General features: G+C 41.2%; 1 protein-coding gene across 11 annotated transcripts in view; it reads left to right on the top strand.

Moving 5' to 3' along the window:
- POU2AF2 (POU class 2 homeobox associating factor 2) overlaps positions 1-15,674 on the top strand; it is a 497,177-nt gene that overhangs the window by 465,451 nt on the left and 16,052 nt on the right. For 2 of the 11 annotated variants that reach the window (XM_064577482.1, XM_045895078.3), the window contains one exon: positions 1,778-1,887. The exons of the other annotated variants lie outside the window; for them this stretch is intronic. Coding sequence is in view for 1 of the 2 variants with exons in the window: in XM_045895078.3 (XP_045751034.1) it covers positions 1,778-1,887 (110 nt within the window). In the remaining variant the exon portion in view is untranslated. The remainder of the gene's footprint in view (positions 1-1,777; positions 1,888-15,674) is intronic. 11 annotated transcript variants of the gene reach the window in all.

Below are 15,674 nucleotides of genomic sequence, written 5' to 3'. Positions count from 1 at the left end.
AGCAGCACCTAGATTCCTTTGGAAAGTCCTCAAGTTTAAAGTCCTCAAGCTTTAAACTGGAGGCTAATTTGAAAGAAGTACTTCAAGCCTCTTTAGTTAGAAGATATATAGACCAAAATTAGATCCTGTCCAACTTAGACCCAAAGGACCATTCAAATAATTTTATTTTGCTGAAATCAGGTTTCTGTGTGGTTTTATTTGAACTAAATAATACATTGCCTTGGAACCTAGATTTTTTTTTCCCCTCCTTCATTTTGCCCAGGCATTTTGTACAAAACTTGGTAGTTTGGCGTATTTTCACATGCCCATCTTAGAAAACGCTGCAGCGAGATTTTAGGGACAAAGAAGCTGGGGCTAGGAGGTTGTGATAGTCCCCCATCCGTGAGCAGAGGACACATGGTCACGTAGGCACTGCCCACTGGGCCAGCAGCCTCCTCCATCAGATGTGCCCCTCGGCCTCCGGTTTGGGTTGTGCTTCTTTCCTTTCTTCCTGCCTTTTATTCTCTCTGTAATGAGATTTGACTCAGAAGTCAAATATATCCCAGACTATCCACAAATTTCACCAGATCAGAGAACTTTTTTAGTGATATGCCCACACATAAATGTGTGAGTACCTTCTGCCATGCACACCGATGCTGAATTCTGCACCAGCTGAAATTGCTAGTAAGCAAGCCAGCAACAGCTCAGTTAAAATGAATTGAAACCATCCCAACCTATTACAGAACCGTGATTTCAGAGGTAGAAAATATCTTCTAGTTCCTGCAGTTCAGCTACGATTCAGTGCTCGAATGCTTCTGTAATTGTCCAAACAGAAGTTTCTCCTGTCGTTGCTTGACCGTCCTCTGTGACAAGGAGCTCACTATCCCAAGGAGCAGTGTTGCCAATTTCAGAACCTTGGGGAAACATTTTTCTCTATAGTCTGTTATCTCTTAATTTCCTCACCGTCAAAATAGCAAATGTTCCCTGTTGTTAGAGCTACGATCTAACCCAAGTCTGGATCCCAGTTCCATTGCTTATTGGCAGCTACGAGACTTTGGCAAATAATTTAGTTAGCCCCAGAGCCTCAGTCTCTTCATTCGTAAAATGGATCAAATGAAATAATACAGGTAAATTATCAAGCATACCAATAGGTTCGGTAAGTGCTCAATAAATATTTGTTAAATGAATGGGAAACATTCATTAGACTCTTCCCTTATCCTTGGCCTGGTTTCAAAGCAGCAACTCTCCATGTTGAAAGACTGTACTTTCAATAATAAAAACTGCTTAATTTAATTGTGCAGTAAACAGAAACAGATGGCCTTCTTCTTAGGAACATAATCTTAAAGCAGTCCGGTTGACCAGCTCACCCACATCAGGTAGGAATATGATATGGCAGGAATGCTGTCACTCTGCAAACTGAATCATGCAAATCTAACTTTTGCATCAGGTAGTAAGAAGCATTATTCCAAGGTGCATCCGATTCCTGATCTTGCAACCGAAGCATAAACTGTAAGCCTTCCTGGAATAAACCTTGAGGCTACAAAAAAGACAACATTCTGAACAACTGTTGTGTAGAAGGTGGGATAGGGGGGTGTTTTTTTTTCCACGTAAGCAGAGCTTGGATGAATTTCTATCAAAGAAAGAGACTAAGTGACTTCTACTGAAGCCACGTCAAATTCAAGAAGCCTGTCATTCTGTTGAGCGAACAGCATCACAATGACCAGCCCTTGAATACATCCCCCAGGGAGGTTAACCTGTCACTCCATCCACCTTTGATCCTTGCTTCCATTTGCTTAAGTCCCAGGAGACTACAGCAAACGCGTGTATCAAGGCGTGCGAGTCAAGCACACGGTCAAAGATCTACTGGCAGAAAAACGGTCCAGGCAGACAAGTAACTCAAGATTTAATGTAAGTCTCAATTTAATTCATTCTGAAGCCTTTGCGAGCCTAAATCCCCTTTTAAGGTTAGTTATTCCTCTCTCCCTTCTCTAGACACCAGGTCTCACTTCTCGGGTCTGACGTTAATGGTCATCGACATGTTATTCTAAATCTGGTAGAGATGGCTTAGAAAACGCCTTTCTGTAGCATGCGAAATCGTATTGAAACATCCCAGTTGGCGATGTCTTCTGTCTGCCCTCCGTGTCTTCATAAATAGCTCCACCCTGTGCTTAAAATGTCTCAGTCCTTGCACCCAGATCTCCAAAAGCAAGTCTAGAGTGAGAGTAGCAGTTGGCTACCAAGATGGGTTTGTGATCGCTTAGTCTATTGGTAACATGTAGCGACATGAATGTCAGGCGTCCCTCATGTATTGGTGAGTGCAGGACACAAGAGCAAATGTAGGAAGCATGTACAGCACTTTACCGGGGCTGGCGCACCCCGGGCAATTGTTCTTGGCCGGGGGGGCGGGGGGGGGACGCTGCTCAGAACGTGGGCTCAGCGTTCAACACCACTCCTCAATCAAACTGCTGGGACATGTTTCAAGTGAACCAACTCCAGATTCTATTTCCTCCCATCCAAGAACTTTTATTGCACATCTTCTGTCTTCCTTTATTTTAAAGCACCTCTTCTCTTCTAGTTCAACAAATGGAGCTTAGATGATAAAAATAAAATCAGAGTAATTGGCTCCTTATCTATTCCTAGTGCAGTGTTTCTCAGTGTCCGCTCAGAGTCATGGGGGTGTGTGTTACAAATATCCATACCAATTTAGTCTCTTGAGGGAGAGAAAGGAGGAGAGATGGGGGGAGGGGGGATTCAATTTTATTTTTTTAAGATTTTATTTATTTATTTGAGAGCGAGAAGGAGCAGGGAGGGGGAGGGGCAGAGGGAGAAGGAGAAGCAGACTCCCCGCTGAGCAGGGAGCCCCACACGGGACTCGATCCCAGGACCTGAGCCCAAGGCATATGCTTAACCGACTGAGCCACCCAGGTGCCTGAGAGAGGGAATTCAGAGTCTATTCCAAATGAACCACGGCTTTGTGGAAGTAATGTGGATTGGCCACAGCTACAGCCAGAATTGTGAGATCTAATGGACGTTCCAGTCATACTGTCAATGGGGAAGGCAGGAATCACAGATTAAAGACATAGTCAAGGAGCAGAGACTGTATCTGCCCAGTGTGAGTGAGGCTCTAACTCACCCCTTGGCATCATCATCAATACCTACATACAATGAGAAGGCACAATGCCACACAGAATTACAGAAAAAGACAAGAAAGCATAGTATTTCCAAATGGTGGATATAACTGTATTCTTCTTTAAAAAATTACCTAACATTTTTTGCTTAAGATCTGTGACTATCACATAATCTGTTTTCATTATTTTTTGATGTTTCACTTTCAGAGATGTAACAATATAAACATAATTCATAATAAGCCATATTGTTTGATTTTATTTTAAAATGCAGATTCCTGGTCTCTGTCCCATATCTATTAACGTAGAGATTTTGAACTGGAGCCAGGGAATGGTCATTTTTAACCTGCTCCTTGGGTGATTCCTTTGCACATCAGAGTTTGAGAACTTGACCATAGAGCAAAGAGCAGGGGTTCAAGGCTCACACGGCCAATGTTCTCATCTCTACCCAGATCACAGTTGAGCTATTACTGTTGGCCCAGTGACATTGACAGTGTTAGAGTGAAAGTGGAGACAAGAAACACATAATATATAATCTGTGCCATTAAACACCAAATAACCTGGTGGAAAAGAAAAAGATTTCTACATTTAAAAAATACAAGGCTGCATAACCAAGCTCTAGACTAAAGACAAAGGACCAGGCAGCACAGCCGTGTGATATGAAGACCACAATCCTATTTACATAAAGACAGTTTAAAGTGCATTTCCTGTGTTGTCTCATTGGATGGACACACTAATCCTATGAAACTGATATTTACATGGTTTCCCATTTTACAGATGGAAAGGTTGAGAAGAAGAAGAGGCAGGAAGTGATGGTTTTCAGGTTGCACAGTTAGCAGGTGATAGGTCTTCTGGCTCCCAATTCAATATTCCTTTAAAAGGGACAGACCTATGTGGGTTGGGGTAGAACGATCTCTGATTCATGCTGTCTTAGTCCATTTGGGCTGCTATAATGAAATACCACAGACTGGGTGGCTTATAAGCAGCAAGTATTTATCTCTCACAGCTCTGGAAGCTGGAAGTCCAAGTTCTGGGGGCCAGCATAGCCAGATGCTGGTGAGGACCCTCTTCTGGGTTGCACACTGCTGACTTCTGATTGTACCCTCACTTGGAGGAAGGGCCTAAGGAGCTCTCTGGGGGCCTCTTTTATAAGGGCACTAATAGCACTCGTGAGGGCTCCATCCTCATGACCTATTCACCTCCCAAAGGCCCCACGTCTTAATAACATCATATTGGACATTAGGATTTCAACATGGATTTTGGAAGGATTCAGACATTCAGACCATAGCACATGCAAACAAAGAAAATCAAAACACAGGAAAATATACCACATGGAAAGAACTTCTAGGATAAGAAAGGTACAAACCCGCCCTAACTATGGTAGTTCTTCTCAGGCATCAAGTGCATAGGCAGCATGAACTTAGCCTTGTCTACAGGTTCACATATATTATCTAATATCTCAATACTAGTGTCTTACTCTCATCCTACTCCAATGCCCTGTTAAATTTAGGTAATTAAATGCATACTTTCCCAAAATATGGTTATTTGGGCTTAAGGTATCTCCATAAATTGATTTTACTGTCCACCTGTTAACCACTATTCTAGAAGATCTGTATATCTCAAGAAAGACACTATAATCCTATTTCTGTCCCTGTTGCAAGGCCAACCTGATGAGCAGGAATCATGGAGAGTCACATTGCTGGTGGGCACCTGGGGTTCTACTTGCATGGATAATACTGAACCTACCTTCTCTTTCTGATGCCAGTGCCCCAGGCAGCAGTGAGTTGAATGTCTCGAATCAAGTTCAGATGAGGAACCCATCCTTAGGCATGTTCGAACTTTGCTACAGACAGCATGGGTAATAACCAATGAGAGGCCAGCTCGAGGAGACTGGAGACACTACCATACAGTTCTGTCATATAGAGTGTGCTAGGCCAAGAGAGGGACCCCCCAAAGGTCCCACATCAAAACCTCGGAACCTGTGAATGTTCCTTTCTGTGGCAAAGTAGGTGATTCAGCTAAGGATCTTCAGAAGAGGCACCTACTCTAGATTATCCAAGTAGATACTGCCCTGCATTACCCTGAATGCAATTACATGCATCCTCATGAGAGAGGGTTTGAGAAAGACACACACACACACATACACAGAGAGGAGAAGACACACAAAACAGTAAGAGGCAGGGTGGTCGGGAGGCAGAGGTTGGAGTCACGCAGACACAAGCCAAGGAATGTGGGCAGCCACTGAAAGCTGAAAGACGCAAAGGGTAGATGCTCCCCCCCTAGAGTCCCACAGGGAGCACAGCCCTGCCAGCACGTTGATTTGGGCTTCTGGCTCCCAGAACCATACAGATAGATATTTCAATTTTTTTAGCCACCCAGGTTGTGGCAATTTGTTACAGCAGACCTAGGAAGCTAATACACATACATGATGAAAATACGTCCCTCTGGATAAGTAGCCTTTAGGAAGTATCCACTGATGCCCAAATTGGTGCTCTACTCTTTGTGACAGCACTTTGATAAGTTTACACAGGCTGTGTTAATCCATCTTTACCACAGTTTCCTTCAAGAACATCTGTTTTTGATACCATGAAATGTTTTTCACATCTTCGCAGTAGGAATTGAAAGAGATTTTCACCAAAGAGATTTTCACCAAATACTGGACTTAAAACCACTTCTCTACATCCTAGCCATGAGCCTGTGGTTTCCCACTATTACTGTAGACATCTGGTTTTAAATAATGGTTTTTCTCTTTCTTTCTCAGTTTTTTCTGTGTTATTCTCTACTACACTACTCAATATTCTATCAGAATATTTAAACTATGAGCCATTCACCCACATCTAGTACCAAAAAATATATATAATTAGACTTTTGATGTAGGTTTTTGTGTTTTTTTCAATTACACGATTTCAGTTGAGTTTCATAGAATCAAATCATTGAAAAAGTCTAATAACATCACAAAATTCAGTGAACTCTCAGTTATCTATAGTATAGAACAAAAAAGGATAACAAGAGGAAGCAGTAAGGCTAATAGCCACAATTTTTCATTTTGCTTTGAAACTGAGTGAACGATTTGCGGGCTCTTGAGCTTTCTAATCAAGTTTTTCTTAAGCTATCATAAAGATTCGTTTAAAATCACAACAGCTGCCCTGGGGGGGGAAATTTAACTTACGAAGTAGGAAACGGAGATCAGTCTGGAGTAAAAATTATCAGCAGAATGGGGGCTTACAGGGCAGTGTGGAGGAGATAACAATGAGCCTGGGATCGGGGTCTGCTGTTCAGTTTCTTTTATTGGTTTATTATGTTGCCCGTTCATCAAAATGCCATAAGCGAGGAACAATAAGGAAATAGACAGGAAACTTAATTTAGATTAATATTCTACATAAGCATGAAGGAAAATACATGAAGATTTCTAGGTTGTTTCGGAAGGCCTGAACTGAAGAAAATGTTAAGGCGAGACAGCCCAAATGGGAAATATATCTAGATTATATAAGTCTTGAATTATAAATATTATATACACGTACAGAACAAAAGTTAGCTGTTTCCGTTGTCATGATTCTTTTACATCAACCTCGATTGTTTGCTTTCCAAGTCATAATGACTTACAATGATTTTCTCTTTCTGTGTTTTCCTAAATCCTTACATTTAAATTGGCTGCTGAAATCTCCATGCCAAGAACACATCAGATAAAGCCATATTGTCAGCTGGGCGTCTTGGTTAATAATATTTCCTAATTATTTCTGGAAGGAAAACATTGTAAACACAGAAAGAAGTATGACAATAGTATATACTGATAGAAAAACTTGGAGCAACAGAAGGTACATGGTGCCATTTAGCGCATTTATGGTTTAGAGTACTTGGAAGTGTTTGATCTTTATTGAGAGATGGCGAAACTCTGTGAGACAGATGTGTATCACCTAGCTCCATCCATAATAACTGCCTGCCTTTCTATCAAGACTGCTAGTTAGAGGTTTGTTTAGTTACGTATCCAGCTGCTGTTTTGCAGTCCCAATCACATGCACACTTCAGTTACCACTGAGTGTAAACGTGGTGGTGTCCGTATCTGCGATTTGCATTTGGATTTCTCGTGAGGTGTTTAAGAAAGTAGGCAATTGGCAACTGTATATTACAGCATCTCAAGATTTCTTTGATTTCTCTGAAGCTTTGAAAAACACATCCAAGACATCTCTTCTACACCAAAAGAAAAAGGATCCGTCCTCAGTCTGTTTCAACCCCTCCTTCTGGCTCTCAGAGGTCACAGGCAACTCCTTTTTTCTCACTGGGCCTCGGTGTCCTTGTGACGAGAAGTAGAGGGTCAGGTTCTTCCCATCTCAATATTCAGTTTGGCTTGATAGGTTTTCCTGACCTCAGAACATGTCCCACCCACTGACAACACTATCCCCAAGTTCCAAGGCCAAGCTGAACCCCTCTCTGTTCTGATAAAGATAAATCGCCTTTCTTCTCGTTCAAGTAGAACTTTGCAGATTGCAGTTGTGAGGGGAACGGGGAACAAAAAAATCACATAAATCACATAAAATCACATACCAATTATGTGGAGTGCAAATATTCTGACACTAACTTTAATGTCTAGTCAAAGATTGGTATGGGTGGCACCGTGGAGGTGACTTTGAAGCCTGGGTCTCCTCCTGTCACCCCAGTTCTCTCTGGGGTAGATAAGAATTCTTAATAATAACAGTTATTGTTATTATTAAGTAATAATAATGATATTATTAATTAATTAATAACTTAATTAATAAGTAATCCTATTTACTGCTAGGCTCTGAAATAGGGACTTACAAATATTTTCACTTATATACTTTACAATATATGCCATATATCAACAAGAAGCACAACAGACTTGATAGGGTGGCACTCATATCTATTTTTCTGATGAGGAAAATAAATACCAGGTAGAAAGCATTGGAGTGTAGATTTGACCCAGGTTTGTTGGATCGCCTTTGTTTTGCCTTCTTAATTTACATCTCTGGTCCAAGGAAGGACTAGCTTTGGAATAATCACTTTGTCTCAGGGTCTCCACTCAGGCCTCTTGTCACCCTTCAGATTCCAGGCATGATGTTGGGTCCCGGTCATGACTTTTGCTCCCTCTCAACCCACCTATCCCTGCAGTGATTCCATAGATTGTTTAGATGATGCCACACCCTGTCTCAATTAGAACCAGCACCCTCCGTTTCTATGATACCCAGACATCCTCAAAAGAACTAGACACGAAAAGTTCTTGATGTCCTTCTAGAACCTATCTCTAGCTCTGTCCTAGAACTTGCTTCCAGACAGTCGTTCCTCTCTGTCATTCCCCACCACTCCTGGACCCCTGATCTCTTGGGCTCACCATGGCACCTGGCCTCTCTATAAAAAGAGGAAAACATTTCCTGAACCAGAGTCATAGCATACCACACTGACCTTGCAGTTAGGTGAAGTCACCTACCTGCTGCTCTCCCGGAGATCTCTGGGGCCTACCTCACCCAACCCACTTCTGGCTGACCATTTCCTCTTGCCCATAACTTACTCTCCTGCTATGCCTTTTGATGAAGTGTGGTTTCTTTTTTTAATATTATCTAACTGCCTGAGAAACTGGTATCCCATGGCTCATTCCTGGGAATGGATGTAGAATGTCACTTCTTCTACTTGAGAAGGCAGAGATGATATTGGCTCCCTTTTGAGGGCTGGAAGAGAGAGATCCCTGAGCCCAGGAAAAAGCAGAGTTTACCAGCTCAGTTGACCTGCTATCTCTGGTGATCCACCTCTTAGATGCTCTCCCAGTCTCCACAGTGTCCAGCATTCTCTCATAATTTCATACACTGAAGACTCATATGCATATTCCTGATAAATATAACAGCCACTAAGGAAAGGGAGAGTAACTTCCTTATGCTCTTAACTTCTTATGAAAGGTTGGGAAAAGATGAAGAGAGGTGGACCACCAATGATCTCATTTCCTAGACACTAAGCCAATTTTTAGCATTCCATGCTAAAGACAGATGGAAGCCTTTACTGATATCAAGATCCAAATTTAATCAAGATATACCCCCCAAAACCTGCTGAAAGTTGGACAGTTTATAGGTTGTGTTACTTCTCTTTGGTATTCTAATGGTGGTGCTACAATAATGAAGAGGCTAAAAGAAGGAAGGCTCTTGAGCGAACTGATTATCCATGCTTTAAATTTAGGGAGTCGGCCATACCTTCCTTTTTCAGGAAAGAAATCCCAGCCACTGCAGCCGTGACTATCTTGTCAAATCGAAGAACAGAGCACTTGTAGGTTAAACTGAATCCATGGTTAGAAGAAGGATAAGATTTGGGCAGTGGTCCCAAACTCTGAAGACATACAAGTGTCTGTACAACTATTACAAGAAATACCCATGCGCTTCTCTGATTTCTTAAAATTTACTATAAAAATTACTTTTTATGTCAACTCTCATAAACTGAACCCATCCTACAATGTGATTTGGCTTTAGTAAGATTTTCCTGGTTGCCTGGACATAGCAAATGGTCATCGGATGACCCAGTGTGTGTCTTCCTGCTTTGCTAGTGTTTTATTTTTTCTTATTTTTTAGAAGTACCTGTTCCTCTTGTGTTTGATTGCTAAACCTCTTAGGAAAACTATTATTTTTCTTTAATAAGTACATCTCACTTGCCCTTGTTACCTTTTTTCTGAATTGCCAGCAGAAGGATCCTACTTATTTGTAATGTTTTCAAGGTAATCAGTGTCTACCCAGGAATGTCTCCCCACACCTTTTGCTCCTTCTTATATTGCAGTGCTTTGTATATTCCTTGTTAAGGTTGCCAGCTAAGCCCCTTTATGAGCCCAGAAAGAATTAAAAAAAAAAAAATTTCTGAGCAGTCAATGCCTTGTCAACTCAAAATGCCCATGTTTGAATACAGAGGTACATATTATGTCCTTGGCATTCATTTGAACGAATGCTTTATCTATGCCTTTCAAAATAGCCCATTGTCTGACTTTAATTAGCCCCCTCTCCTGCCTTGTTTATAGAACTGAACCACATTTCCAGGGCTTTCCACATTCCTCACCCAACCACCTGCTTTTTCACAATTGCAGAAATTTTTAAATAATAATAATAGTAAAGGCGAACCTTTGGCAAGCAACTTATTTTTTCAGCTGTTCTAGTGGTTCTGTATTTTTTTTTTAATATCATAAAATCTAAAATATTTCTTGGTGGTGAATTTTTCCCGCAGCTTGCAAAAATCATCAGGTTCTGCAGTGAAACAGCCATGGCGAGTGCATGTGGCCGGGCCCCAGGGTACAGGACCACTTATCACCGAGCAGCCTGGTGGCTCCTGTTTTTCTTACTTAGCTACATAAATACAAACAGCATTCCAAAGGCACACCAGGGGTAAAAAGAAATGTGTTTCATTTTGTAGCTTAGGCAACAGAAATCACTTTCTCACAGAGACAGCCTGGACATCATTTTGTGCCAAGCAGGAGAGTTGTAAAGGTAGAATGTCAAGAAACTGTCAGAAAGGTGGAATTCTGTAACTGTTAGCTTTCCAAAGGACATAAAATAGTTCGTACACCAGAAATGTAAGACACTTGGAATCAAAGTTTGTTTTTGGTTTTTTTTTTGAGATTTACCATAAAGATATGACCTAAATTCTGTTTTTGTAACTTTTATTAAGGAGCTGTTTTAATTACAAAAGAATGCACAGTAAAATTTCAAACAGAATAAAGGGTATAGAGTAAAAAGTAGAAGTCTGCTGACCTCTCCTGCTTACTCATCCCCTTGTCCTACGTCCCCAGGGTCAGGACACTGAGTTCCATATACAATCTTCCAGAATTTTGCTATGACATTTTATTAAAAAGAAATTACGTTGTTGTACTAACAAGTCAACGAACATCAAAATCTATGTTCAATATTTACACGCACTATTATAAACATGCATAAATTAATGTTCTCGTGGTAAATTCCCTTCCCCCAAGAGAGAATCTAAACAAGACTTTAAGTCTTCAGTTTTACCTCTATACTGTAAGCAAACTGTTAACCCTTTTATGTCTCCGTTTTATATCAATTGCATAGTACCTACTTTGCCGGAGGCTGGTGATAACAAAAACAAAGTGCACAGAACCAGAGGAGCAATTTCTTTGTGAGATAAATCCTCTGTGATCTAGGGCTTTGTAGACAAAAGGCAAATGTTTTTAAGGATATATGTGTTAATATTCCTTCCTCACAAATGTTTATTGACCTGTACATTATACTATTAAATCATTTAAGAATGTAGGGGGTTTTTCTTTGTAAATAGTGCAGTCTGAGGGAGACGCGCCAGCCCCCTCTTTACACACAGGCATCAGCGGGGAAGTTGGTGATAAAGAAGATAAGACAGAAAGAGACCCGGGAATTAGTACAACTGGACAGGTGGTCAGCAGCCCTCAGCAGCACTCACATGGCGAGTATCAGCCCTTGGCAGGCTCTAAAAGCCACATCCAGTTTGATATAAATGTTACCTGCTGACCTCCTGACATTCCGCCCCTAGGAGAGCCCATCGGACCCCCTCATCGCTTCATTTCTGTTCAGTTGCAATAGCCCATAGACTCACCCATCATCCATTCCTGACCCACCATTTTCAGCACCAGGTTAAATTTGCTGGAATGCCAATACCACCAAGTGCATATGGCTAAGGAGCTTCTAAAAGCCCATTGCCTGGTACCGGGCAAAGTCCAAGCTCCTCAGCATGGCTCATAAAAACCCTTTATAACTTGGCTCCTACACCCTCCTCCAGCTTCTCTTCAGCCTTCTGTCTGCACTCTTCCTGCACACATTTCCATGTCGGGGACATGTCAGCTGCACATTCGAGCCTTTGCTTTTCTCCTCAAATATAATGGCCCAGTCTCCTATCTACTTCTTGATTTCCTCTCATCCTTCAAAACCAGACTCAGATCTCTCCCACAATATAGTGTGTTCAGCCACCTTCCCCCAAGAAGGCAGCAACTCACCCCCACCCCCTACCTGCTCTAAATCAGGCTCTGTCACTTACTAGCTTTGCGACCTTGGACAAGTCCTTTATACTGTCTCATTAGTTTCCCAATCTATAGTCTGGAGATAATAACTTACAACAATCTATTTCATTAGTTAATAGTGAGGATGTGATGATAATGCATATCAGTCATTTAGCACAGTGCAGAGTAAATAAAGCACATAAATATGCATCCTTAATAAAAATCATGAAACACACACTGATATACACAAAGTGCCTGACATGAAATCTGACATGAAGTAAGTATTCATGAAATGCCAGTCCTCTTACCCCTGTTTATACAGTTATGCAACTGTCTTCCCTATAAATCTGTGTGCTCCCCAAGAACAGAACCCATGCCTTATTCCTCTTTTTATTTCTGGAAACCACCACAGTCCTGATGCATAGTAGGCACGCAGTACATTTTTATGTAATCAACTAAGTGAAACTCTTGCTCCTGACAAACTTGCTTATTATTTCTTGAAGAAGAGTTGTGCTTTCCCACTTCTGTGCTTGACTCACAAAATTCCTGGCACCTGGGAGCCTCCTTTCTCCTGTCTGCATCCCCTCATCCTTCAGTGTCCATTTCAAATCCTCTGTACCTCAGATTCCCCCTTGTCTGACTTCCAGAGTGTGTAGAGCATGGGCCATGCACTTGGAAACTAGGTGCATGGACTCCAATATCTCCCACTATATAACGTGTTCAGTCGCCTTACCCCCAGGCAACAGCTCACCTCCACCCCACCTCCACATTATATGATCTAGCCTGCACTGGAATCCATGAGCTCTGCATCATGAGTGACTTTCTCCTGGGTATGTCTGCAGAACCCACCCTGACCTTAGAAGGTGATAACTATTATCTATTATTTCCCACAATTCTGTGGGCTGGCTAGATGTTCCTCTGCTGGTTTCCCTGGGGCTCAGTCATGCAGTTGCCCTTAGCTGGAGTTCATCCGTGCTGGGAGTCCAAGATGGCCTCCTTCACATGTCTGGCAGTTGGTAGTGGCCATCAGGAGGAGCATTGGAATTCACTTCCACACTCATCCTCCAGGAGTTGAGACTGACTTCCTTAAAAGATCATAAGGCAGTATTTCAAGCAGAAGAAGGTGAATGCTGCAAATCTTCTTGAGGCCTAGACTCTGAAGTACACATGACATCGTTTGTGTTACATTCTGTTAGAGCAAGTTACAAAACCATCCTAGACACAAGGGGTAGAGGGACAGACTCCACTTCTGGGTGAGAGAAGCTGCAAAGCAACTATGGTCATAGTTAATCTACCACAAATGGCTTGTCTCCCTAAGTGGATCCCAATCTAAGCTCTGGAGTGGCATTTTGTCTCACACTTGCAATACTCAGCACCGTGCCTCGTGCATCAGAGGTGCCCAGGAAATGTCTGGTTTGATGGAAGGGTAGGTGCAGAGAACTTGCTTGTTACGTCATTGAGAGCTTGATGGAGCAGAAATTTGGGAATCAGAGACTCTGGGTTTAAACCTAGTTCTGGAATTTACTAGATGGGCAATCTTGGGCACATTACTTAACTTCTCTGATGCTGGGTTTCCTCAGGTAAACCTGAGATGGTAATATCTAGTTTATAATAAGATAACCTCATATAAAGCACCTGACACAAGGTAGATAGATGCTTCCAACTATAGTTCCTATTCATCATGGACTATTTTTATTATTTATGGTTAAATTGCTATGTAGCTCAGATAAGTGGCCCATAAATCAAAACCTGCCTTAAACTACAAAACGAATAAAATTAGAATGGGTTTGGCATAGTTCATTCACGTATAAGATTTCACACCCATCAGAATGCCCCTGTTTCTGCTACATGCTTTAACATTAACAAAGGCATCTGATTCTCTACGCCCATTTTCTTCGGGAAGAAGAAGGTATTCCAGCCTGACATGGATAACCATTTAAAGACTCACTGTGTTACATCCAGCATTAACTCTACATTCATTTCAAAGTTGGAAGAAAATCATATGACTTATGGTGGGTCTAAATTCAGATCTTAAAACATGGGTTTAGGGGTGCCTGGGTGGCTCAGTTAGTTAAGCATCTGCCTCTTGGTTTTGGCTCAAGTCATGATCTCGCATTCATGGGATCCAGCCCCGCATCAGGCTCTGCACTCAGCGTGGAGTCTGCTTCAGATTCTTTCTTTCTCTCCCTCCTGCTCATTCTCTCTCTCTCTCTCTCTCAAATAAATAAATAAATATATAAATCTAAAACAAACCAACAAGCATGGTTTTAGAATGTTCAGTGTAGTATCACCAGCTTGACCCGTCTCTCAACCATAGGTGTGATGACAATGAGATATTAAATATATAAAGTGCTCTGAATTCCTTTAAAAGGGAGCCCAGCTATTCATAAGGGGCTATGATTATTATTATTCTAGCATTAGTAGCAAAAATTAAACAGATGCTTTCTAAACTATGTCATTAGAATTTAAAAATAAATTATATACCAGTGTGAAAAATCTTACGCTAGTCGGAGATCTGTTCCTTAGTACATTTCAATATATTTCTTTAACTAGGTTGGCACCTAAAATATTATAGGGTCATAAAAATGATGATAAATGTACTCAAGGTGATACTCCTAATCTTATCACTTTACTACCTCAGTGACCCATTAGTTCAAATTAACTCATTTTCATGGAGGGGCTTTTGGGGCAGCTGTGAGGCTGCGATGTTAGCTACAGGAAGTTGCAGACTGGCAAATTTCATTCAAATGTAAACCTCTGAATTTGGCTACCTGGCATTGCAAGATCCTGTTGTTTGCAGTATGCAAAATAAAAATTATATACCATCTTGCTTGGTCAAAACTTATGCGCTCTTCAATATCAATTTCAGTACTATTCCTGGAGGATTCATATGATAAGAGGCAACCGTGTGAACACAATATTTTGAACAAGGAAGAAAGGAATGTGAGTTTTCCCTTCGTATGTGCAACGACAACTAGTGACATGCTGAAGACTCATATTTTAGGCTGTTCTTTCTTAACCTATAAAATTTGAGAATGAGATGGAAGAATAAGCACCAGCTCTGAAATCTGTCCAGTGAAGTCCTCCCCAGTCCTTCCTCAGGGCCTTTAGAACTCAATTCTATGTTCTGTGAGAGGCAAACTGACATGGCGCTTATTACTGCCTTTTATATTTACCCCCCTAAATATTTCCCAGGCCACCATAGAGAGGGCAGCACTCATTAGAGCTATAAAATAATTAATTTGATGGAAATGTGTTATGTCATGATTATAGTAGTGGGTCACAGGAGTCTGTCAAAATTTGTCAAAAGTTATCAAATTGTATGTTTAAAATTTGGGAATTTTATTATATGAAAATTGTACCTTAATAAAGCTGACTCCCCCCCAAAATAGTATATCCACTGAAGGACTAAGTATATATATATATTTCACACCCATCAGAATATATATATATGCATCAGACAGGAAAGTATCAATCTCACTAAGTCTTCTTTGTGACCTTTGGGATAATTACATGCCCTCTCTGGATGTCCCTACGTCTCTTGGATACTAAAAAAATTTTAAACTTCGTATGATATTTTCCTCTTTTTATTTTTGAGATATTAGAATTCT

This window comes from Mirounga angustirostris, unplaced genomic scaffold, assembly GCF_029215605.1.
Source record: "Mirounga angustirostris isolate CCGP_5_RB_7025 unplaced genomic scaffold, mMirAng1.0.hap1 SCAF_13, whole genome shotgun sequence".
NCBI lineage: Eukaryota > Metazoa > Chordata > Mammalia > Carnivora > Phocidae > Mirounga > Mirounga angustirostris.
The sequence above is the reverse complement of the archived record's forward strand: the minus strand, read 5'-3'. Positions and strand labels throughout refer to the sequence as shown.